We start from the raw sequence: 25649 nt of genomic DNA on the forward strand, positions 1-25649 counted from the left end.
TATATGTAGATACAAAACCATTCCTCTTTTATACCACCTTACTTCATAGTTACCAAGTGCTTTGTTTTTTTTAGCTAAGTAACAGGGAGAACAGCTATTTTGTATATGAATATAAAAGAGCTTCAATTAAAAGCCAATTGCAAAAGCATTAAGTATATTCTGTGAGTTCTTACACAGCTTAATAGGAGCTGGTGACTCAAAAAAATATAAAAAGACTGTGCACATTTTGCTAATAGAAGTAAATTTTAAAGTTGTGTAAATTTGCATGCTAAATAATGAAAGTTTAATTTTGACTTGAGTGTCCCTTTAATGCTCCCTGGCTGGCGGTGACAATCTTATCTATACAATGCAACCTAAAAGATAGCGTTTCAGTTCATTTTAATGCTGTGGTGATGACATAATTGTATAATTATTAATATTACTATCTATATTTTCTCCTTAGTGTATTTTCCATCCTAGCATATGGAGCAATTGCACTTGGACAGACATTATCTTTTGCACCAGATTATGCCAAAGCTAAATCAGCTGCTTCCCATCTGTTTTACCTCTTTGAAAGAGAACCAACTATTGATACCTACAGCCATCAAGGACAAAAACCTGTAAGTGGTCTTTTACATTTTTTTTTTTTTAGAAATAGTTTAAAAGAAAGTATTCCTGTTAAGAAATAGTTGTCTCACAATATACAGGCCAACCTCATATTGGAAGCTCAATCTTGTTTATGTAAAAAATGGTTTTTTTTAAGAATCATGGGAATGTCTAAACCCCAAACCATAATGCCCTCAAATACTCTAATACCACCTGCTACAATCCAACCCTTTTTCTCCCCATCTCAGTATTCTGCCAAAGACTGTCCACACCTACAGACATTTGGTCCAGGTTTTCATTTAATATAAATGTTTTTTTAAAGTTATATAGTCTTTATTGTATTTTCAGTTAAATAGGCAGAGAGAACATAACATTACACAATAGCAAGCATGTATTAAAAACAGGGAAAAGAATGGGTGGAAAAGAAGAGTTGGAAACCAAAAGCAAAACTTCAGGAAATATATAATTGAGTAGAAATAATTGTAGAAATAACAAATCTCTGGTACAAGTAAATTGAACACTTTTTAAGCAGGCCTCATGTATTTAAGTTCTAAACTTAGTAAACAGTGAATTACATAATGGATTGTTTGAGTATAGGCATAGTAAACTATTTCTGATTCCAGAGGAAGACTACATTTAAAAAGGAATCCGACTTGCCCTCAAAACCGTGGTATATCTTTTCTAAGGACAAGAGATCGACCTCTTTATCCCATTGAGTTATGCTAGGTGATTGAGTTATTAAGCATATATTGAAAAAGCTGCTTTCTATACTTACAACCAATGTGGGGCAATTTGTTTAGAAGGATAGTTGAGGGTTCTAAACATAGATCGTTCCCTATAAGCCTGATAATATAATCTGCAATCTCATCCCAGAATGGTTTGATCTGAGGTCAATACCACCAGATATGTGAGAGTGAGCCTGTTTTTTGCTGAAATGAGGGGGTGAGGTACCATCTTGGCAAAATCTTATAATTTGTCTTGACTATAGCTCTGCTGATAATGAGGACTTCTTCACGTTTAAAAAAAAAAAACCATTTCTCCCAGTCAGCATTATCACAACAGTGTTCCAGCTCCATCTCCAATTTATTTATAAAAGAGGGGTATTGAACAGACCCATAGGTCCGCAAATGTTTATATACAATAGACGTGTCCTTTAGATATTTCTAATAAGAAGCATATTTTTTTAAAAGGAGTGAGTGCTCTAGTGAGTTGAGATTTAAGCAAGTGGTGGTGAATGAAATGTCAAACCTGAAAGTATGAGATCTAGATATCAAATGGTTAAAAGATGGCTGCGTTCTATAAGAAACAAAAAAGAAGAGGCGCTCTGGTGCAGATAATCCTTGGCTACAAAGTATAATATACTAAGATAGAAATGTGATACTCACAAAAATACTTGCACATGCAGTGCAATAACAGGTGAGCCGAAGCTTCAGAGCCGATCGGCTGACTCACTAGAGATACACAGCAGCTGTTCACTGAGTATGCATGTAACCATCCACTGAGTAAGCATATAACCAACGGTCCAGAGGATTGGAGAAATTGTCCTGAAATAAAAAAGTAGATACTGCCCTTGGTGCAGATAAACCCAGACACAAAACACACACACAGCGGATGTCAGAGGGTTTATACTCACAAGCGGAGTTGCACAAGTAGTGCAATATCAGGCGTGCCGAATCTTAAACGAGCCGTTCGGCTGACTCCCCAGAATCTGTACTGCTGCTCTTGAATGAACCAGAATCAAGCAAGGTGGAAATGGTAAAAGTTTTATTAAAACATTAAAACAACTTAGCAATGCGTTTCTCGGCCAACATGCCGTTTCATCAGGCTATATAATTCTAAAAGTCACCTTGCTTGCTTAAAAGAGCTGACAGAACCAATCGGAAACCCTGAAGATTCACACACCTCCTACACACAGGTGTACTATTAGATTAATAGGTATCACCCATCATTAGTATAGCATTATTAACACAAAATCATCATTACATGTTGTACAGACTTTAAAAGTTTAATCGTTTAGTACGGAGAACAAAAATTATATAAGTCACCAAAAAGTATATATATAATTTCAAATTGTTAAAACAGCAATGTCCGAACATTTCGATCTTGAGCGCAATGCAATACCAATGAAGATAAACATATGCAAGATAATCTATTTCATAGGACTATAGACTAATAAAATGAAAATAGAAATAAAAATAATAAATAATAATAAATTAAATGAATAAATTATTATTATAATATACAAAAACAAAAATAAAGTCATAAAAATAAGTGTGAAAAATTACAGTAATGGTCGGATTCGAACTTACAACCTAATGATTGAAAAACTATTAACCTAACCACTGAGCCACAAGCAGACTTGTCAAGTAAAAATGCAATATATGTTGAAGTGATTTTAAAGATACTTTAGCTAATGCAAATATCTAGTATTCAAAATAAGTATTTGTAAAGAGGGGATAATTTTTGGTGGTATCAAATGGTTAGCTTAATTTGCTTCATAGATTTCCTTGTTGCAATAGCTGAAGGTTTACAAATTAATATACAGCAAAATGACTGTGGTAATACAGTGAATGAATGGATCAACCAGGCTATGTGAGCTACGCTAAAAATGGAGATTCAGGCTGCCCAGGGAAACTAGTTGGTTGTAGAAGTGTTTAATCTGCTAGACGTACAATGTTGCACTAGCAATATTAAGGGATACATTCTCACTGAATCTGAGTCTGCAGACCTTGCAATTATAAGTTCAACATAGACAAACAGGGAATAATAAGCAAAAATGGTATTATTTAGAACTAATAATTGCCATCTTATATAGACAGTTAAATATTAGAAGATATTCTTAGGCAGCTATATAGAACATAGAGTCTCCTTAAAGTAAATTTAAAATAGTAGGTAGAGAAAAGGTAATGTTGCTGCATGGCATATATCATATAACTTACTGTGCAGATGTGTGCTTTGGGTGTGCAGCTTAACGCCTTTAATGGAGATCTCAATGCGGTGGTACACAGGTTTAGGCCAATCTCTTCATGGTCTCTCTGGGAGGAAAGTTTCATTCCTCTAAGTTCAGGGAGGCAGTTGAGTAGGCCTCTGACTCTGCTCTGGCTGTCTCGCCTTCTGCAGCTCTGGATCAACTAATAGATCACTCAGTAGTTGTTCATGGAACTGGCATCTTCATAGATGGCTGGATTGTGGCAAAATCACCCTATTCTATTTTATTGGGTACTTGTAAACTGCAAACTAATCACCCGTGAGGGTCTCAAGGTGCTCTGGGGGGGGGGGAGGGGGGCTAAGGGAAGATGATTCAGTCTAAGAGCCAGGTTTTGAGGTCCTTCCTGAAGTTTGTAAGGGAGGTAGATTGTCTGAGGTGCAGCAGGAGGGAGTTCCATGACCTTGCTGCCATATACGAGAAGGATTTTCCTCCAGCTGTTTTTTCTTGATGTGGGGGATGACTGCGAGTGCTTGGTCGGCAGAGCGGAGTTGTCTGGAGGGGGTGTAGAAATTGACATGGTGGTTGATGTATTCAGGACCGATGTTGTGGAGGGAATTGAATGCATGGGTTATGAGCTTGAAGGTGATTCTCTTGTTGACGGGGAGCCAGTGTATGTTCCTTAGGTGTTCGGTGATGTGGTTTTGGCGAGGGATGTCAAGGATGAGTCTGGCCGAGGTGTTCTGGATGTGTTGGAGTCGTTTCTGGAGCTTGATGGTGGACCCGGCGTAGAGTGGATTGCAGTAGTCCAGTCGACTACTGACGAGGGTGTGGGTGACAGATTTTCTAGTTTCGGTGGGGATCCACTTGAAGATTTTTCGCAGTAGGTGGAGTATGTGAAAACAAGTTGAAGAGACGGCGTTGACTTGGCGGTCGATGGAAAGTGATGAGTCGAGGATGATGCCTAGATTTTGTGCGTGGTGTGTTGGAGTTGGAGGGTGTCCGAGGGCTGTGGGCCACCAGGAGTCATCCCATGTAGATTTGGTGGGTCCGAGGAGGAGGAGGAGGATTTAGGTCTTGTCAATGTTGAGTTTAAGACGGTTGTTGTTCACCCAGGTGGCGATTGCTGTAAGTCCTTCGTGGACGTTTTTCTTGGTGGTGGCGGGGTCTCGGGTGAGTGAGATGATTAACTGGGTGTCGTTGGCGTAGGAGACGATGTTGAGGTTGTGTTGACGGATGATGGTGGTGAGGGGGGCCATGCAGATGTTGAAGAGGGTGGGGCTAAGAGAAGAGCCTCGGGGTACATCGCAGCTGATTGCTGTGGGATTGGAGGAGAATGGTGGGAGTCTGACTTTCTGGGTTCTGCCGCTGAGGAAGGAGGTGATCCATTCCAGGGCCTTATTGCAAATTTGCAGATGCCAGCATCATGTAGGCACGTGAGGAGGGTGCTGTGGGCTACAGTGTCGAATGCGGCTGAGAGGTCTAGAAGGATGAGGGCGGCAGTCTCTCCTTGGTCGTGCAGGGTGCGGATGTCATCTGTGGTTGCGAGGAGGGCAGTCTTGGTGCTGTGATTGCTCCTGAAACCGGATTGTGAGGGGTCCAAGATGTGGTTGGTCTCAATGTGGTCAACAAGTTGTGCGTTGATGACCTTCTCAATTACTTTGGCTGGAAAGGGGAGTAGAGAGATGGGGCGGTAGTTTTTAGGATCTATGGGATTAGCTGTGGGTTTCTTCAGCAGGGGTTTCAGCTCTGCATGCTTCCAGTCTTCTGGGAAGGTGCCAGTTTTGATGGAGCAGTTTATGGTGAGGCAGAGTTCGTGGGCAATGGTAAAACCCGCTTTGTTGAATATGTGGTGCAGGCATTGGTCTGAGGGTGCTCCAGAGTGGATAGATTTCATTATTCTGAGTGTGTCCTCCGTGGTGAGGGGGCTCCAGGTAGTCCGTAGACGGTGGTGGGTGGTGCGTTTGGGTGAGGTGGTGGTGGGTGGGTCTGCGGTGAGTGGTGAGTTCTGGAACTCAAGGCTGTCGTAGATGTTGACAATCTTGCGGTAAAAGTAAGTAGCGATGTTGTCACAGAGGTCCTGGGAGGGTAGGATGTTGTTAGTATCACTGTTGGGTTTGGAGAATTCCTTGATGACTGTAAACAGCTCCTTGCTGTTGTGGGTTTTGGTGTGGATTCTGTCTAGGATAGCGGCTTGATGAGGTGGTGGTGGGTGGTGACGGCTTCTTTGTATGCAGATTTGTCCGAGGGGGACTTGCTGGATCTCCATGTTGTCTCTAATCATCTGCAGTGGCGTTCGGAGTCCTGGAGGGTGGGGGTGAACCAGTTGGCCTTGTTGGTGGGATGGTGGCTGGATGGTTTCTTGAGGGGGTGAGGGTATTTGTGCAGTCTGTGATCCAGCGATGTAGGTGGTGGGCGGAGGAGTTGGCATCAGTGGAGGTCACTGGGGGGGACTTGATCAGGGTGGAGTGCAGTTGTTGGGTGATGTTGTTCCAGTTTCTGCAGGGTGGGTGGTAATGCTGGAGGTGTGTGGTGGGTTTGTTGAAGGAAAAGTGTATACAGTGATGGTCAGTCCAGTGGAGTTCGGTTATGGGGTTGACTGAGATGTAGTTGCCTGCGGAGAAGATCGGGTCGAGGGTGTGTCCGGCTATGTGGGTTGGGGCATTTACAAGTTGCTTCAGTCCAATGGTTCCAAGGTTTTTCAGCAGGTTGGTGGTGTTGTGGTCATTGGGGTTGTCTAGATGGAAGTTGAGGTCACAGAGTAGGATGTAGTCCTTTGAAGGTGCAAGGTGGTCAGTGATGGAGTCACAGAAGGCGGGACACAGTCCTGGAGGTCTGTAGATGAGGGTGCAGTGGAGGGTGGTGTTGTGGTTAACCTTGATTTTGAAGTGTAGATGTTACCAATCTGGTGGTTGTGACTTGGATGGAGTGTTTGTGGATGATGGCAATGCCTCCTCCAGGTCGGTTGCTGCAGTCTTTGTGGGAGATTTTATAGCCATCGGGGATGGCGTTGGCGATGTCTGGTGATGATGTGGGGTTGAGCCAGGTTTCGGTGAGGAAGGCGATGTCTGGGGAGGTGGAGTCGAGCAGGTTCCATATTTCGATGGTATGCTTGTGGATGGAGCGGGTGTTGAGGAGGATGCAGTTGAGGTTCTCGTGGCTGTTTGAGTGAGGGATGTTTGGTAGGTTTGTGGACTGGAGGGTGGTGAAAGAGCAGTTGCTGCAGGTGAATGGTCCTCTGGTGTTCGTCGGGGATGCGAGGTGGCATGCTGATGATTTACTGATGTTGAGAGAGCGAAAGGTGCTGGTGTTATAGCGGTGGCTTTTTAACGCCCGCTGGTATTACGAGTCTGGCAGGTACAGTTGTACCGCTCACTTTTTTTGCGTGACTCAAAGATACTGCAAATCCACTTACGTCAATTGTGTATCCTATCTTTTCAATGGGATTTTCCTAACGCCGGTATTACGAGTCTTCATAAAAGTGATCGGTACACCCTCTCCTGACAAGACTCCTACCGCATTTAAAAGTCAGTAGTTCAGAGTTTTATGGGCTAACGCTGTGGTATAAAACTCTTAACTAAAGTGCTAAAAAGTACACTAACACCCATAAACTACCTATTAACCCCTAAAGCGAGGCCCACCCACATCGCAAACACTATAATAACATTTTTAACCCCTAATCTGCCGAACCGGCCATCGCTGCCACTTTAATAAATGTATTAACCCCTAAACCGCTGCTCTCCCGCCTCGCAAACACTAGTTAAATATTATTAACCCCTACTCTTCCGTCCCTAACCTCGCCAAAACCTACATACATTTATTAACCCCTAATCTGCCGCCCCCAATGTTGCCGCCACTATATTAAATGTATTAACCCCTAAATCTAAGTCTAACCCTAACCCTAACCCCCCTAACCTAAATATAATTTAAATTCATCTAAATAAAATTACTACAATTAACTAAATATTTCCTATTTAAAATTAAATACTTACCTATAAAATAAACCCTAAGATAGCTACAATATAATTAATAGTTACATTGTAGCTAGCTTAGGGTTTATTTTTATTTTACAGGCAACTTTGTATTTATTTTAACTAGGTACAATAGTTATTAAATAGTTATTATCTATTTAATAACTTCCTAGTTAAAATAAATACAAATATACCTGTAAAATAAAACCTAACCTAAGTTACAATTACACCTAACACTACAATATAATTAAATTAATTACCTACATTAAATTAAATTAATAACAATAAAATAAACTACATAAAAAACAAAAACTAAATTACAGAAAATAATAAAATAATTACAAGTTTTTTAAACAAATTACACCTAATCTAATCCCCCTAATAAAATAAAAAAGCCCCCAAAATAATAAAAATCCCTACCCTATACTAAATTACAAATAGCTCTTGAAAGGACTTTTTGCGGGGCATTGCCCCAAAGTAATCGGCTCTTTTACCTGTAAAAAGAATTAAAAATACACCCCCCAACATTAAAACCCACAACCCACACACCCAACCCTACTCTAAATCCCACCCAATACCCCCTTAATAAAACCTAACACTAACCCCCTGAAGATCACCTTACCTTGAGACGTCTTCACCCAACCGGGCAAAAGTGGCCCTCCAGACGGGCAGAAGTCTTCATCCTATCCGGGAAGAAGAGGACCTCCAGACGGGCAGAAGTCTTCATCCAGACAGCATCTTCTATCTTCATCCATCCGGCGCGGAGCGGGTCTTTCTTCAAGACATCCGACGCGGAGCATCCTCTTCCTTCCGACGACTAACACTAAATGACGGTACCTTTAAGTGACGTCATCCAAGATGGTGTCCCTTCAATTCCGATTGGCTGATAGAATTCTATCAGCCAATCAGAATTAAGGTAGAAAAAATCCTATTGGCTGATGAAATCAGCCAATAGGATTGAAGTTCAATCCTATTGGCTGATCCAATCAGCCAATAGGATTGAGCTTGCATTCTATTAGCTGATTGGAACAGCCAATAGAATGCAAGCTCAATCCTATTGGCTATTTAATAACTACCTAGTTAAAATAAAGACAAATTTACCTATAAAATAAAACCTAACCTAAGTTATAATTACACCTAACACTACACTACAATTAAAATAATTACCTAAATTAAATAAAATTAATTACAATTAAATAAAATTATCTAAAGTACAACCCCCCCCACTAAATTACAGAAAATAATAAAGAAATTACAAGATTTTTAAACTAATAACACCTAATCTAATCCCCCTAAAAAAATAAAAAAGCCCCCCAAAATAAAAAAGTCCTACCCTAAACTAAATTACAAATAGCCCTTAAAAGGGCCTTTTGCGGGGCATTGCCCCACAGTAATCAGCTCTTTTACCTGAAAAAAAATGACAATTCCCCCCCAACATTAAAACCCACCACCCACACAACCAACCCAATCAGCCAATCAGCCAATAGGATTGAGCTTGCATTCTATTAGCTGATTGGAACAGCCAATAGAATGCAAGCTCAATCCTATTGGCTATTTAATAACTACCTAGTTAAAATAAAGACAAATTTACCTATAAAATAAAACCTAACCTAAGTTATAATTACACCTAACACTACACTACAATTAAAATAATTACCTAAATTAAATAAAATTAATTACAATTAAATAAAATTATCTAAAGTACAACCCCCCCACTAAATTACAGAAAATAATAAAGAAATTACAAGATTTTTAAACTAATAACACCTAATCTAATCCCCCTAAAAAAATAAAAAAGCCCCCCAAAATAAAAAAGTCCTACCCTAAACTAAATTACAAATAGCCCTTAAAAGGGCCTTTTGCGGGGCATTGCCCCAAAGTAATCAGCTCTTTTACCTGAAAAAAAATGACAATTCCCCCCCAACATTAAAACCCACCACCCACACAACCAACCCTACTCTAAAACCCACCCAATCCCCCCTTAACAAAATCTAACACTAACCACTGAAGATCACCCTACCGGGAGAAGTCTTCACCCAACCGGGCCGAAGTCCTCAACAAAGCCAGGAGAAGTCTTCATCCAAGCCGAAGCGAAGTGGTCCTCCAGACGGGCAGAAGTCTACTCTTCATCCAGACGGCATCTTCTATCTTCATCCGGTGCGGAGCGGGTCCATCTTCAAGACATCCGATGCAGAGCATCCTCTTCTTCCGATGGCTAAACACAGAATGAAGGTTCCTTTAAATGACGTCATCAAAGATGGCATCCTTTCAATTCCGATTGGCTGATCCAATCAGCCAATAGGATTTTTTCTACCTTAATTCCGATTCGCTGATAGAATTCTATCAGCCAATCGGAATTGAAGGGACCCAATCTTGGATGACGTTACTTAAAGGTACCGTCATTCAGTGTTAGTCGTCAGAAGGAAGAGGATGCTCCACGTCGGATGTCTTGAAGATGGACCCGCTCCGCGCCGGATGGATGAAGATAGAAGATGCCATCCCGATGAAGACTTCTGCCCGTCTGGAGGATCTCTTCTTCCCGGATAGGATGAAGACTTCTGGCCGTCTGGAGGACCACTTCTGCCCGGTTGGGTGAAGACGTCTCAAGGTAGGGTGATCTTCAAGGGGTTAGTCTTCGGTTTTATTAAGGGGGTATTGGGTGGGTTTTAGAGTAGGGTTGGGTATGTTGGTGGGGGGTTTTAATGTTGGGGGGTATTGTATTTTTTTTTACAGGTAAAAGAGCTGATTACTTTGGGGCAATGCCCCGCAAAAAGCCCTTTTAAGGGCTATTTGTAATTTAGTATAGGGTAGGGCTTTTTATTATTTTGGGGGACTTTTTTATTTTATTAGGGGGATTAGATTAGGTGTAATTAGTTTTAAAAACTTGTAATTATTTTATTATTTTCTGTAATTTAGTGTTTTTTTTTCATAATTTAGATAATGGTATTTAATTGTATTTAATTGTAGTTAATGTAGGTAATTAAATTGTAGTGTAGTGTTAGGTGTAATTGTAACTTAGGTTAGGTTTTTAATTTACAGGTAAATTTGTCTTTATTTTAACTAGGTAGCTATTAAATAGTTAATAACTATTTAATAACTATTGTACCTAGTTAAAATAAATACAAACTTTCGTGTAAAATAAAAATAAACCCTAAACTAGCTATAATGTAACTATTAGTTATATTGTAGCTAGCTTAGGGTTTATTTTATAGGTAAGTATTTAGTTTTAAATAGGAATAATTTAGTTAATGACAGTAATTTTATTTAGATTTATTTAAATTATATTTAAATTAGAGGGATGTTAGGGTTAGACTTAGGTTTAGGGGTTAATATATTTATTATAGTGGCGGCGGCGTTTGTGGTGGCAGATTAGGGGTTAATAAGTGTAGTTAGGTGGCGGCGACATTAGGGGTGGCAGAGTAGGGGTTAAGAAATAAAATGTAGGAGTCGGCGATGTTGGGGGCAGCAGATTAGGGGTTCATAAGTATAATGTAGGTGGCGACGGTGTCCGGAGCGGCAGATTAGGGGTTAATAATATAAAGCAGGTGTCGGCGATGTCGAGGGCAGCAGATTAGGGGTTATTAAATGTAAGATTAGGGGTGTTTAGACTCTGGGTTCATGTTAGGGTGTTAGGTGTAGACATAAAATATATTTCCCAATCAATGGGGCTGCGTTAGGAGCTGAACGCTGCTTTTTTGCAGGTGTTAGTTTTGTTTTCAGCCGGCTCTCCCCCATTGATTCCTATGGGGAAATCGTGCACAAGCACTTTTAGCCATCTCACTGCTACCGTAAGCTGCGCTGGAATTGAGGTGAGATGTGGAGCTAAATTTAGCTCTATGCTCACTTTTCTGCGGCTAACGCCGGGTTTCTAAAAACCCGTAATACCAGCATTGTCTATAGGTGAGCGGTGAATGAAAACTGCTCGTTAGCACCGCACAGCCTTACCGAAAAAAACTCGTAATCTAGCCGATATTTTTCACTACCTATTTACAATGATATTAATTAGCCTAGTTCAAAAGAACTTGCATTTATCTTTATGAAGACATGCAGATTATATTGTCTAATAGGTGCTTTTTGTATGTTGTAAAAAAGATTCAGTGTTTGCCAAAATGCAATGATTTACTTTGAGAAATTATAAGCAAACAGATCTGTAAGATTTGTATCCCCAGAGATTGGTCAGTTTGCTACCATATGCTACATTTGCCTGTATGCTACTATATGCTACATTTGTCTGTATGTTACTATATGCTACCTTGGTCTGTCTGTATGCTACTACATGCTACATTTGCCTGTATGCTACTATATACTACATTGGTCTGTCTGTATGCTATTATATGCTACATGTGTCTGTATGCTATTATATACTACATTGGTCTGTATGCTATTATATGCTACATTTGCCTGTACGCTACTATATGCTACATTGGTCTGTATGTTACTATATACTACATTTGTTTGTATGCTACTATACGCTATATTTGTCTGTATGCTACTATACGCTAAATTTGGCTGTATGCTACTATATGCTACTTTTGTCTGTATGCTAATATATGCTACATTTGTCTGTATGCTACTACAAGATACATTTGGCTGTATGCTACTATATGCTACATGTGTGTGTATGCTACTATATGCTACATTGGTCTGTATGCTACTATATGCTACATTTGCCTGTATGCTACTATGTGCTACATTGGTCTGTATGCTACTATATGCTACATTTGTCTTTATGTTACTCTATGCTACATTTGCCTGTATGTTATTATATACTACATTGGTCTGTATGCTACTATATGCTACATTGGTCTGTCTGTATGCTATTATATGCTACATTGGTCTGTATGCTACTATATGCTACCTTGGTCTGTCTGTATGCTACTATATGCAATATTTGCCTGTATGCTACTATATACTACAGTGGTCTGTCTGTATGCTATTTTATGCTACATGTGTCTGTATGCTATTATATGCTACATTGGTCTGTATGCTATTATATGTTACATTTGCCTGTATGCTACTATATGCTACATTGGTCTGTATGCTACTATATACTACATTTGTCTGTATGCTACTATATGCTTCATTTTCCTGTATGCTACTATATGCTACATTTGTCTGTATGCTACTATATGCTACATTTGGCTGTATACTACTATATGCTACATTTGCATGTATGCTACTATATGCTACATTTGTCTGTATACTACTATATGCTACATTTTCCTGTATGCTACTATATGCTATATTGGTCTGTATGCTACTATATGCTACATTTGTCTGTATGTTACTCTATGCTACATTTGCCTGTATGTTATTATATACTACATTGGTCTGTAGGCTACTATATGTTACATTTGTCTGTATGTTACTCTATGCTACATTTGTCTGTATGTTATTATAGGCTACATTGGTCTGTATGCTACTATATGCTACATTTTATTACACAGAAAGTTCAATGGCAGTACCTATTGGTAAAAATGACTACACCCTAAATAAATTTGTGAGCTTGTGTGCTCTTTCAGGAAAAAGGGTAGATGGTGTTGTGTATTGATTATACTTCAAAAGCAAATGGAATGGATATAGTAGCCATTCAAGAATACACTTATAGCACTCATAGTAGACATATGGTGTATATTTTATTAATAAAGAAGGTCACAAAATGGATTGGGGATTTCGCGGCAATTCTTAAAATATAACTTTTATTAGGTACGCAATAAAATAGGAGATAAAATTAAGGGATGTGCAATTAAAAACAATAGCTGAAGCCATGGGATATAATGTATCCTCTATATTGCAAGATCAAATTATAATCAAATACAATGTATCAATGTTAGTAATCAGTGTGATTGGTGCATACTTAGGTATTCACAATTGATAGTCCTCAGAGAAACCACAGCTTCCCTTAGAAGCTGGCAGCTTGTTGTCTGTGCTGCAAATGCTAACCACACTAGTGAAGTTTTAAGGAGGTATAATCATATATATTATTATTTGGTTACAAAGGTTCAAAAGAAGTAACGGTTTGCAAATAATACCTGGTGTTATACAAAGAAGTACTCATAATGAACCACTTCCCTTAGAAGTTGGTAATTTGGTTACTTATAATAAAGATAATAACCACACTAGTGGAGCTAGAAAAGATAAATGCATTTATGTTGTCTGATTTCCAACAGGAGTAACAGATTACAATTAATACCTAGTGTTGTGCTAAGGGTCCAAATTGAACACTTATTGAGCTGAGATGCTGTATTATCAAATATATGCTGATAGCTAATCGCTTGTAACTTAGTATCTCAACAGGGAGACCCAATTTGGAGCCAAACGTTATGTTAGGTTATTTCAGTGTTGACCGCTGTGCACACCTAAATCAAATGATATATAATAATGTCTACACAATCTTTACAAGAGGTTTAAATAAAATTACTAGATATCTTGAGACAAAACTACATGTAATATAGAGATTAATGAAAATTATTTGTATATCCTATAGTATGTAACCTTGAATCTAGTAATAATAGTTGTGCGATCTTAGTGAAGTGTATAGATCACAATTTAGGCATCAAACACTAATTAAACGTTAAAACCCTTGGCTAACAACCGTAACCAGGATCGAAGGTATGCACCTCCACATTAGTAATTACCGGAAAGCCGTGTACTCAGTGTGATAAGCACATTTAAATATAAAGTATTATGTGCCAATATGGTAGTTAAATAATAGTTGGCTAATCCGGTCGGTAAATTATTTAACAAAGTCTAGAACATCGTTTTCCCCTTGCTTCAGCTAGCCCTAACAGTCACAGGAGCTCCCTGACTCCTCACCAGTGCCCTAACATGTTTTGCGGTTCTCACGGCTTTCTCAAAGGGGGTGTCTACTATGAGTGCTATAAGTGTATTCTTGAATGGCTACTATATCCATTCCATTTGCTTTTGAAGTATATGCTACATTTGCCTGTATGCTATTATATGCTACATTTGTCTGTATGCTACTATCTGCTACAATGGTCTGTATGTTACTATATGCTACATTTGTCTGTATGCTACTATATGCTACATTTGTCTGTATGCTAATATATGCTACATTTGTCTGTATGCTACTACAAGATACATTTGGCTGTATGCTACTATATGCTACATTTGTGTGTATGCTACTATATGCTACATTGGTCTGTATGCTACTATATGCTACATTGGTCTGTATGCTACTATATGCTACATTTGCCTGTATGCTACTATGTGCTACATTGGTCTGTATGCTACTATATGCTACATTTGTCTTTATGTTACTCTATGCTACATTTGCCTGTATGTTATTATATACTACATTGGTCTGTATGCTACTATATGCTACATTGGTCTGTCTGTATGCTATTATATGCTAAATTGGTCTGTATGCTACTATATGCTACCTTGGGATATAATGTATAATGTATATAATGTATCCTCTATATTGCAAGATCAAATTATAATCAAATACAATGTATCAATGTTAGTAATCAGTGTGATTGGTGCATACTTAGGTATTCACAATTGATAGTCCTCAGAGAAACCACAGCTTCCCTTAGAAGCTGGCAGCTTGTTGTCTGTGCTGCAAATGCTAACCACACTAGTGAAGTTTTAAGGAGGTATAATCATATATATTATTATTTGGTTACAAAGGTTCAAAAGAAGTAACGGTTTGCAAATAATACCTGGTGTTATACAAAGAAGTACTCATAATGAACCACTTCCCTTAGAAGTTGGTAATTTGGTTACTTATAATAAAGATAATAACCACACTAGTGGAGCTAGAAAAGATAAATGCATTTATGTTGTCTGATTTCCAACAGGAGTAACAGATTACAATTAATACCTAGTGTTGTGCTAAGGGTCCAAATTGAACACTTATTGAGCTGAGATGCTGTATTATCAAATATATGCTGATAGCTAATCGCTTGTAACTTAGTATCTCAACAGGGAGACCCAATTTGGAGCCAAACGTTATGTTAGGTTATTTCAGTGTTGACCGCTGTGCACACCTAAATCAAATGATATATAATAATGTCTACACAATCTTTACAAGAGGTTTAAATAAAATTACTAGATATCTTGAGACAAAACTACATGTAATATAGAGATTAATGAAAATTATTTGTATATCCTATAGTATGTAACCTTGAATCTAGTAATAATAGTTGTGCGATCTTAGTGAAGTGTATAGATCACAATTTAGGCATCAAACACTAATTAAACGTTAAAACCCTTGGCTAACAACCGTAACCAGGATCGAAGGTATGCACCTCCACATTAGTAATTACCGGAAAGCCGTGTACTCAGTGTGATAAGCACATTTAAATATAAAGTATTATGTGCCAATATGGTAGTTAAATAATAGTTGGCTAATCCGGTCGGTAAATTATTTAACAAAGTCTAGAACATCGTTTTCCCCTTGCTTCAGCTAGCCCTAACAGTCACAGGAGCTCCCTGACTCCTCACCAGTGCCCTAACATGTTTTGCGGTTCTCACGGCTTTCTCAAAGGGGGTGTCTACTATGAGTGCTATAAGTGTATTCTTGAATGGCTACTATATCCATTCCATTTGCTTTTGAAGTATATGCTACATTTGCCTGTATGCTATTATATGCTACATTTGTCTGTATGCTACTATCTGCTACAATGGTCTGTATGTTACTATATGCTACATTTGTCTGTATGCTACTATATGCTACATTTGTCTGTATGCTAATATATGCTACATTTGTCTGTATGCTACTACAAGATACATTTGGCTGTATGCTACTATATGCTACATTTGTGTGTATGCTACTATATGCTACATTGGTCTGTATGCTACTATATGCTACATTGGTCTGTATGCTACTATATGCTACATTTGCCTGTATGCTACTATGTGCTACATTGGTCTGTATGCTACTATATGCTACATTTGTCTTTATGTTACTCTATGCTACATTTGCCTGTATGTTATTATATACTACATTGGTCTGTATGCTACTATATGCTACATTGGTCTGTCTGTATGCTATTATATGCTAAATTGGTCTGTATGCTACTATATGCTACCTTGGTCTGTCTGTATGCTACTATGTGCAACATTTGCCTGTATGCTACTATATACTACAGTGGTCTGTCTGTATGCTATTTTATGCTACATGTGTCTGTATGCTATTATATGCTACATTGGTCTGTATGCTATTATATGTTACATTTGCCTGTATGCTACTATATGCTACATTGGTCTGTATGCTACTATATACTACATTTGTCTGTATGCTACTATATGCTTCATTTTCCTGTATGCTACTATATGCTACATTTGTCTGTATGCTACTATATGCTACATTTGGCTGTATACTACTATATGCTACATTTGCATGTATGCTACTATATGCTACATTTGTCTGTATGCTACTATATGCTACATTGGTCTGTATACTACTATATGCTACATTTTCCTGTATGCTACTATATGCTATATTGGTCTGTATGCTACTATATGCTACATTTGTCTGTATGTTACTCTATGCTACATTTGCCTGTATGTTATTATATACTACATTGGTCTGTAGGCTACTATATGTTACATTTGTCTGTATGTTACTCTATGCTACATTTGTCTGTATGTTATTATAGGCTACATTGGTCTGTATGCTACTATATGCTACATTTTATTACACAGAAAGTTCAATGGCAGTACCTATTGGTAAAAATGACTACACCCTAAATAAATTTGTGAGCTTGTGTGCTCTTTCAGGAAAAAGGGTAGATGGTGCTGTGTATTGATTATACTTCAAAAGCAAATGGAATGGATATAGTAGCCATTCAAGAATACACTTATAGCACTCATAGTAGACATATGGTGTATATTTTATTAATAAAGAAGGTCACAAAATGGATTGGGGATTTCGCGGCAATTCTTAAAATATAACTTTTATTAGGTTCGCAATAAAATAGGAGATAAAATTAAGGGATGTGCAATTAAAAACAATAGCTGAAGCCATGGGATATAATGTATCCGCTATATTGCAAGATCAAATTATAATCAAATACAATGTATCAATGTTAGTAATCAGTGTGATTGGTGCATACTTAGGTATTCACAATTGATAGTCCTCAGAGAAACCACAGCTTCCCTTAGAAGCTGGCCGCTTGTTGTCTGTGCTGCAAATGCTAACCACACTAGTGAAGTTTTAAGGAGGTATAATCATATATATTATTATTTGGTTACAAAGGTTCAAAAGAAGTAACGGTTTGCAAATAATACCTGGTGTTATACAAAGAAGTACTCATAATGAACCACTTCCCTTAGAAGTTGGTAATTTGGTTACTTATAATAAAGATAATAACCACACTAGTGGAGCTAGAAAAGATAAATGCATTTATGTTGTCTGATTTCCAACAGGAGTAACAGATTACAATTAATACCTAGTGTTGTGCTAAGGGTCCAAATTGAACACTTATTGAGCTGAGATGCTGTATTATCAAATATATGCTGATAGCTAATCGCTTGTAACTTAGTATCTCAACAGGGAGACCCAATTTGGAGCCAAACGTTATGTTAGGTTATTTCAGTGTTGACCACTGTGCACACCTAAATCAAATGATATATAATAATGTCTACACAATCTTTACAAGAGGTTTAAATAAAATTACTAGATATCTTGAGACAAAACTACATGTAATATAGAGATTAATGAAAATTATTTGTATATCCTATAGTATGTAACCTTGAATCTAGTAATAATAGTTGTGCGATCTTAGTGAAGTGTATAGATCACAATTTAGGCATCAAACACTAATTAAACGTTAAAACCCTTGGCTAACAACCGTAACCAGGATCGAAGGTATGCACCTCCACATTAGTAATTACCGGAAAGCCGTGTACTCAGTGTGATAAGCACATTTAAATATAAAGTATTATGTGCCAATATGGTAGTTAAATAATAGTTGGCTAATCCGGTCGGTAAATTATTTAACAAAGTCTAGAACATCGTATTCCCCTTGCTTCAGCTAGCCCTAACAGTCACAGGAGCTCCCTGACTCCTCACCAGTGCCCTAACATGTTTTGTGGTTCTCACGGCTTTCTCAAAGGGGGTGTCTACTATGAGTGCTATAAGTGTATTCTTGAATGGCTACTATATCCATTGCATTTGCTTTTGAAGTATATGCTACATTTGCCTGTATGCTATTATATGCTACATTTGTCTGTATGCTACTATCTGCTACATTTGTCTGCATTCTACCATTTGCTACTTTTGTCTGTATGCTACTATATGCTAAATTTGTCTGTAGGCTACTACGTTACATTTGCCTGTATGCTACTATATGCTACATTTGTATACACTAGTATAATGCAGCTGCTTTATGCCAGAACGTTCAATGTTCAACCCTGTTTTCAAGTGCTTGTAACCGTTTGGATTGCATGAATAAGCAACCTCTGTGTTTGTGAATACTGAAAATGTTAAATACATTTCTAGAGTTTTTTTAGTGTTATTAAGAACTGAACAAATATACGCCTAGATTACGAGTTTTGCGTTAGAGGCTGTGCGGTGCTAACAAGCAGTTTATGCTCACCACTCACTTACAGACAGCGCTGGTATTACGGGTTTTTACAAACCCGGCGTTAGCCGCAAAAAAGTGAGCGTAGAGCAAAATTTTGCTCTACATCTCACCTCAATACCAGCGCTGCTTACGTTAGCGGTGAGCTGGTAAAACGTGCTCATGCACGATTTCCCCATATGAATCAACGGGGGAGAGCCGGCTGAAACCCCCCCAAAAAAGCAGCATAAAGCTCCTAACGCAGCCAAATTGATTCCTATGGGAAAAATACATTCCTGTCTACACCTAACACCCTAACATGAACCCCGAGTCTAAACACCCCTAATCTTACACTTATTAACCCCTAAACTGCTGCCCCCGACATCGCCGACACCTACATTATATTGATTAGCCCCTAATCTGCTGCTCCGGACACCGCCGCCACCTACATTATACTTATGAAGCCCTAATCTGCCGCCCCCCAACATCGCCGACACCTACATTTTATTTATTAACCCCTACTCTACCGCCCCCAATTTCGCCGCAACCTACCTACATTTTTTAACCCCTAATCTGCCGCCCCCAATGTCGCTGCCACTATAATAAAGTTATTAACTCCTAAAGCTAAGTCTAACCCTAACCCTAACACCCCCTAATAAATATAATTTAAATAAATCTAAATAAAATTACTACAATTAACTAAATAATTCCTATTTAAAACTAAATACTTACCTATAAAATAAACCATAAGCTAGCTACAATATAACTAATAGTTACATTGTATCTAGTTTAGGGTTTATTTTTATTTTACAGGCAACTTTGTATTTATTTTAACTAGGTAGAATAGTTATTAAATAGGTATTAACTATTTAATAATTACCTAGTTAAAATAAAGACACATTTACCTGTAAAATAAAACCTGACCTAAGTTACAATTACACCTAACACTACACTATAATTAAATTAATTACCTAAATTAAATACAATTAATTAGAATTAAATAAAATGATCTAAAGTACAAAAAAAACAAACACTAAATTACAGAAAATAATAAAGAAATTACAAGATTTTTTAAACTAATTACACCTAATCTAATCCCCCTAACAAAATAAAAAAGCCCCCCAAAATAAAAAAGCCCAACCCTACACTAAATTACAAATAGCCCTTAAAAGGGAATTTTGCAGGGCATTGCCCAAAAGTAATCAGCTCTTTTACCTGAAAATAAAATTACAATCCCCCCCCAACATTAAAACCCACCACCCACACAACCAACCCTAATCTAGAACCCACCCAATACCCCCTTAAAAAAACACTAACACTAACCCCTTGAAGATCACCTTACCGGGAGACATCTTCACACAACCGGGCAGAAGTGGTCCTCTAGACGGGCAGAAGTCTTCATCCAACCGGTCAGAAGTGGTCCTCCTTCATCCAGACGGCATCTTCTATCTTCATCCAGCCGTCGTGGAGCGGGTCCATCTTCAAGACATCCGACGCAGAGCATCCTCTTCTTTCCACGGCCAATGACTGAATGAAGGTTCCTTTAAATGACGTCATCCAAGATGGCGTCCCTTCAATTCCAATTGGCTGATAGAATTCTATCAGCCAATCGGAATTAAGGTAGAAAAAAGGTAGAATTCTATCAGCCAATAGGATTGAACTGGCATTCTATTGGCTGATTGGAACAGCCAATAGAATGCCAGCTCAATCCTATTGGCTGATTGGATCAGCCAATAGGATTGCATTTCAATACTATTGGTTGTGGTTGATTGCATCAGCCAATAGGATTTGTTCTACCTTAATTCCGATATAATTCTATCAGCCAATCCAAATAGAAGGGACGCTATCTTGGATGATGTCATTTAAAAGAACCTTCATTCAGTCGTCGGCCGTGGAAAGAAGAGGATGCTTGAAGATGGACCCGCTCTGCGCCGGATGGATGAAGATAGAAGATGCCGTCTGGATGAAGACTTCTGCCCGTCTTGAGGACCACTTCACCCGGCTTGGATGAAGACTTCGGCCCGGTTGGTGGAAGACGTCTCCCAGTAAGGTGATCTTCAGGGGGTTAGTGTTATTTTTTTTATTTAATGGGGGATTGAGTGAGTTTTAGAGTAGGGTTGGTTGTGTGGCGTAGTGGGTTTTAATGTTGGGGGGAATTGTAATTTTTTTTCAGGTAAAAGAGCTGATTACTTTGGGGCAATGCCCTGCAAAAAGGCCCTTTTAAGGGCTATTTTTAATTTAGTATAGGGTAGGGCTTTTTATTTTGGGGGGATTTTTTTATTTTGTTAGGGGGATTAGATTAGGTGTAATTAGTTTAAAAATCTTGTAATTTCTTTATTATTTTCTGTAATTTAGTGTTTGTTTTTTGTACTTTATATAATTGTATTTAATTGTAATTAATTGTATTTAATTTAGGTAATTAATTTAATTGTAGTGTAGTGTTAGGTGTAATTGTAACTTAGGTTAGGTTTTATTTTACATGTAAATTTGTCTTTATTTTAACTAGGTAGTTATTAAATAGTTAATAACTATTTAATAACTATTCTACCTAGTTAAAATAAATACAAAGTTGCCTGTAAAATAAAAATAAACCCTAAACTAGCTACAATGAAACTATTGGTTATATTGTAGCTAGCTTATGGTTTATTTTATATGTAAGTATTTAGTTTTAAATAGGAATAATTTAGTTAATTGTAGTAATTTTATTTAGATTTATTTAAATTTTATTTAAGTTAGGGGAGTTAGGGTTAGGGTTAGACTTAGGTTTAGGAGTTAATAAGTTTATTTTATTGGCGGCGACGTTGGGGGTGGCAGATTAGGGGTTAATAAATGTAGGTAGGTTGCGGCGATGTTAGGGCCGGCAGATTAGGGGTTAATAATATTTCAATAGTGCTTGCGATGCGGAAGTGCGGCAGTTTAGGGGTTAATATATTAATTATAGTGGCGGCGATGTCCGGTTCGGCAGATTAGGTGTTAAAATATTTATATTTGTGTTTGTGATGTGGGGGGGCCTCGGTTTAGGGGTTAATAAGTAGTTTATGGGTGTTAGTGTACTTTTTAGCACTTTAGTTAAGAGTTTTATGCTACGGCGTTGTAGTGTAAAAGTCTTAACTACTGACTTTTAAATGCGGTACAAGGCTTGACAGGAGAGGGTTTACCGCTCACTTTTGGTCAGACTCGTAATACCGGCGCTATGCAAGTTCCATTGAAAATATAGGATACGCAATTGACGTAAGTGGATTTGCGGTATTTCTGAGTCTGGCCAAAAAAGTGAGCGGTACACCTGTACCTTCAAGACTCGTAATACCAGCGGGCGTTAAAAATCAGCGTTAGGACCTCTTAACGCTGCTTTTTAAGGCTAACGCACAACTCGTAATCTAGGCCATAGTTTTCACTATCTATATACAATGATATTAATTAGCCTAGTTCAAAAGAATTTGCATTTATCTGTATGAAGACATGCAGATTTTATTGTCTAATAGGTGCTTTTTGTATGTTGAAAAAAAGATTCAGGGTTTGCCAAAATGCAATGATTTACTTTGAGTAATTATAATCAAACAGATCTGTAAGATTTGTATCCCCAGAGATTGGTCAGTTTGCTACCATATGCTACACTTGCCTGTATGCTACTATATGCTACATTTGTCTGTATGTTACTATATGCTACCTTGGTCTGTCTGTATGCTACTATATGCTACATTTGCCTGTATGCTACTATATACTATATTGGTCTGTCTGTATACTATTATATGCTACATGTGTCTGTATGCTATTATATGCTACATTGGTCTGTGTGCTATTATATGCTACATTTGCCTGTATGCTACTATATGCTACATTGGTCTGTATGCTACTATATACTATATTTGTCTGTATGCTATTATATGCTACATGTGTCTGTATGCTATTATATGATACATTGGGCTGTATGCTATTAAATGCTACATTTGCCTGTATGCTACTATATGCTACATTAGTCTGTATGCTACTATACGCTACATGTGTCTGTTTGCTACTATATGCTACATAAAAGTCTTATCCATATAAAAGGCCGCCCCATTGTGTCAGGAATAGGCTCCATGTTGGTGCCTTTATGTGATTGGCTGGATGGGGTTCTTCAACCCTTTGTTCTATCCTTACCTAGTTATATTAGAGATACACCTTATGTTTTGAGTATGCTGGAAGATATTGATTGGTTGGACAATTACAGCTGGCTTACAATTGACGTGGTTTCTTTATACTCCAGCATACCACACAATATGGGGTTGGAAGCCATTACATTTTTTCTTATACTTAGAACTCATCTCACTGCAGACCATATATCATATCTTCTGCGTGTTACTCAGTTTTTGCTAGAACATAACTACTTTGAAGGCACAGCCATGGGGTGAAATTCACCCCCTCATATGCAAATTTGTTTATGGGCTGGTTAGAACGTACCTTCATTTACAATGAGGATGACCCCTTCAGAGCAGAAGTAGTGTTCTATTGTCATTTCATAGACAACTTAATCTTTATTTGGTCTTCCAATGAGACTAAGGCCACATCATTTGTCCAATTTCTAAATAATGGTCAAAATGGTTTACAATTTACCTATGAGTGGCACAAGAAAAGTGTTAACTTCCTGGACATCACTCTTATTGGAGATACTGTGGAACAAAATTCTGTCTAAGTTATATAGAAAACCAATTTCAGGGAATACCATTTTACTCAACAAAAGTGGACATCCCTCGCATGTGTTTAAAGGGATAGCAAAAAGCCAATTTTTAAGAGCCAGGAGAATATGCAGTAAGGATAGGGACTACATTGATGAAAGCCAAGACATAAAACAAAGACTTAAAACAATAGGATACTCCTCAAAACTACTTGACCATCTAGCTACAGAAACACTTGCAAACGGAAGACAACCGTCAAAAACACAGAGTATAAGAAATGACACAAAAAGCAACAGACCACTGACGTTTATTACACAATACTCATCAGATTATTTGTCTGTTTGCAATATTGTTAAGAAATATTTTCCTATACTTTTAGGAGACATTCACCTAAAATCTACAGTATAAAAAGGCTTTTAATGTGTTTACTCAAAAAAATCTTACACTTGGTAACATTTTAGCCCCAAGTCAATTACCTACCAAAACCAGCAATGCAGGATCATGGTAGCAAGTAAATGGGACCTATAAATGCGGCAACCATAAATGTAAAGCTTGCGATTACATCATTGAAGGCAAGGAGTTTTATTTATGTGACACTTCACACACTTTTCAAACTAAAGGGTGCATTAATTGCTCCATGTCCTATGTTGTGTACCTCACAGAGTGCTTGAACACTTAAAACAATATGTTGGCATGACTAGCAGAGAGGTCCGGACTCGTATCTGGGAGCATCTGGGTTATATTAAATATGACAAACCATCAAACCATGCTCTGCTCTTTCAAGGCACTTTTTAGAGGTACACAACAAGGATATTAAGTCGTTCAAATGGCGAGCTATTGAAACAATATGCTTGCCTCCCGGGGGGGGGGGGGGGTAACAGGGACCAGCTCCTGGCAAGGCAGGAGGTGTACTGGATCATAAAACTCCATACAATAAAGGTTTTGTGGTCCGGTGCATCTCCGCCTTGCCACTGTCTGCCCCTACATTTGGTAAAAACCCCCACCTCCAAATTCTTGACAGCCTAATATGGCAATACAAATAAAACATTTCTACTATAAGTTTTGTTACATATTTTTTGGGTTGAACATTTGTGTTTCCTTATTACTTTATTTGTTCACATATATGATTGTCTGGCCAGGAAAGCGTTGATTAACTACTTACCTGTTGTGTATATTTAAGACAAATAATGCTTCTCCCATTTTTTTGTGCTTTTGTCCGTGCATCTGTTAGCATATATATCTACTACTACACTGAATTGCAAAGAAATAATACTTTGCACAAGTGCACCGAGTTCAGTATGACAAATGTAAATGATTTGTGTACATATGTCCGTTTAAATTATCATGTAGGTCTATTACATAGCTCAGTCCAGTCCATCTGAACACATTTATTTAGCACTTCAATCCTTAAACATGCATAGTTACTTAGATAGTTATTCTTCATCAATTTTCTTGCATTTACTTATAGCTGTGTAAACTTTATACTGTGTTGTTATGTTATCTTTTAATATTTCACACATTATGTTCAATACCATCCATGCTCCTTTAAAATATGTAGGCCTAGATTTAGAGTTTGGCGGTAGCCATGAAAACCAGCGTTAGAGGCTCCTAACGCTGGTTTTAGGCTACCGCCGGTATTTGGAGTCAGTCAGGAAAGGGTCTAACGCTCACTTTTCAGCCGCGACTTTTCCATACCGCAGATCCCCTTACGTCAATTGCGTATCCTATCTTTTCAATGGGATCTTTCTAACTCCGGTATTTAGAGTCGTGGCTGAAGTGAGCGTTAGAAATCTAACAACAAGACTCCAGCAGAAAAAAAGTCAGTAGTTAAGAGCTTTCTGGGCTAACGCCGGTTTATATAGCTCCTAACTACTGTGCTCTAAAGTACACTAACACCCATAAACTACCTATGCACCCCTAAACCGAGGTCCCCCCACATCGCCGCCACTCTATTAAATATTTTTAACCCCTAATCTGCCGA

At 38.0% G+C, this 25649-nt stretch overlaps 1 protein-coding gene across 1 annotated transcript in view; it reads left to right on the forward strand.

Annotated features, from left to right (window-relative positions):
* The window catches only part of LOC128660335 (ATP-binding cassette sub-family B member 5-like), a gene marked incomplete at its 5' end in the record, with an annotated part of 170157 nt that overhangs the window by 82783 nt on the left and 61725 nt on the right, over positions 1 to 25649 (forward strand). The window contains 1 exon segment of the mRNA XM_053714134.1: positions 443 to 599. Coding sequence (XP_053570109.1) covers positions 443 to 599 — 157 coding nt within the window.

The sequence above is a fragment of the Bombina bombina genome, chromosome 5, assembly GCF_027579735.1.
Source record: "Bombina bombina isolate aBomBom1 chromosome 5, aBomBom1.pri, whole genome shotgun sequence".
Lineage (NCBI taxonomy): Eukaryota > Metazoa > Chordata > Amphibia > Anura > Bombinatoridae > Bombina > Bombina bombina.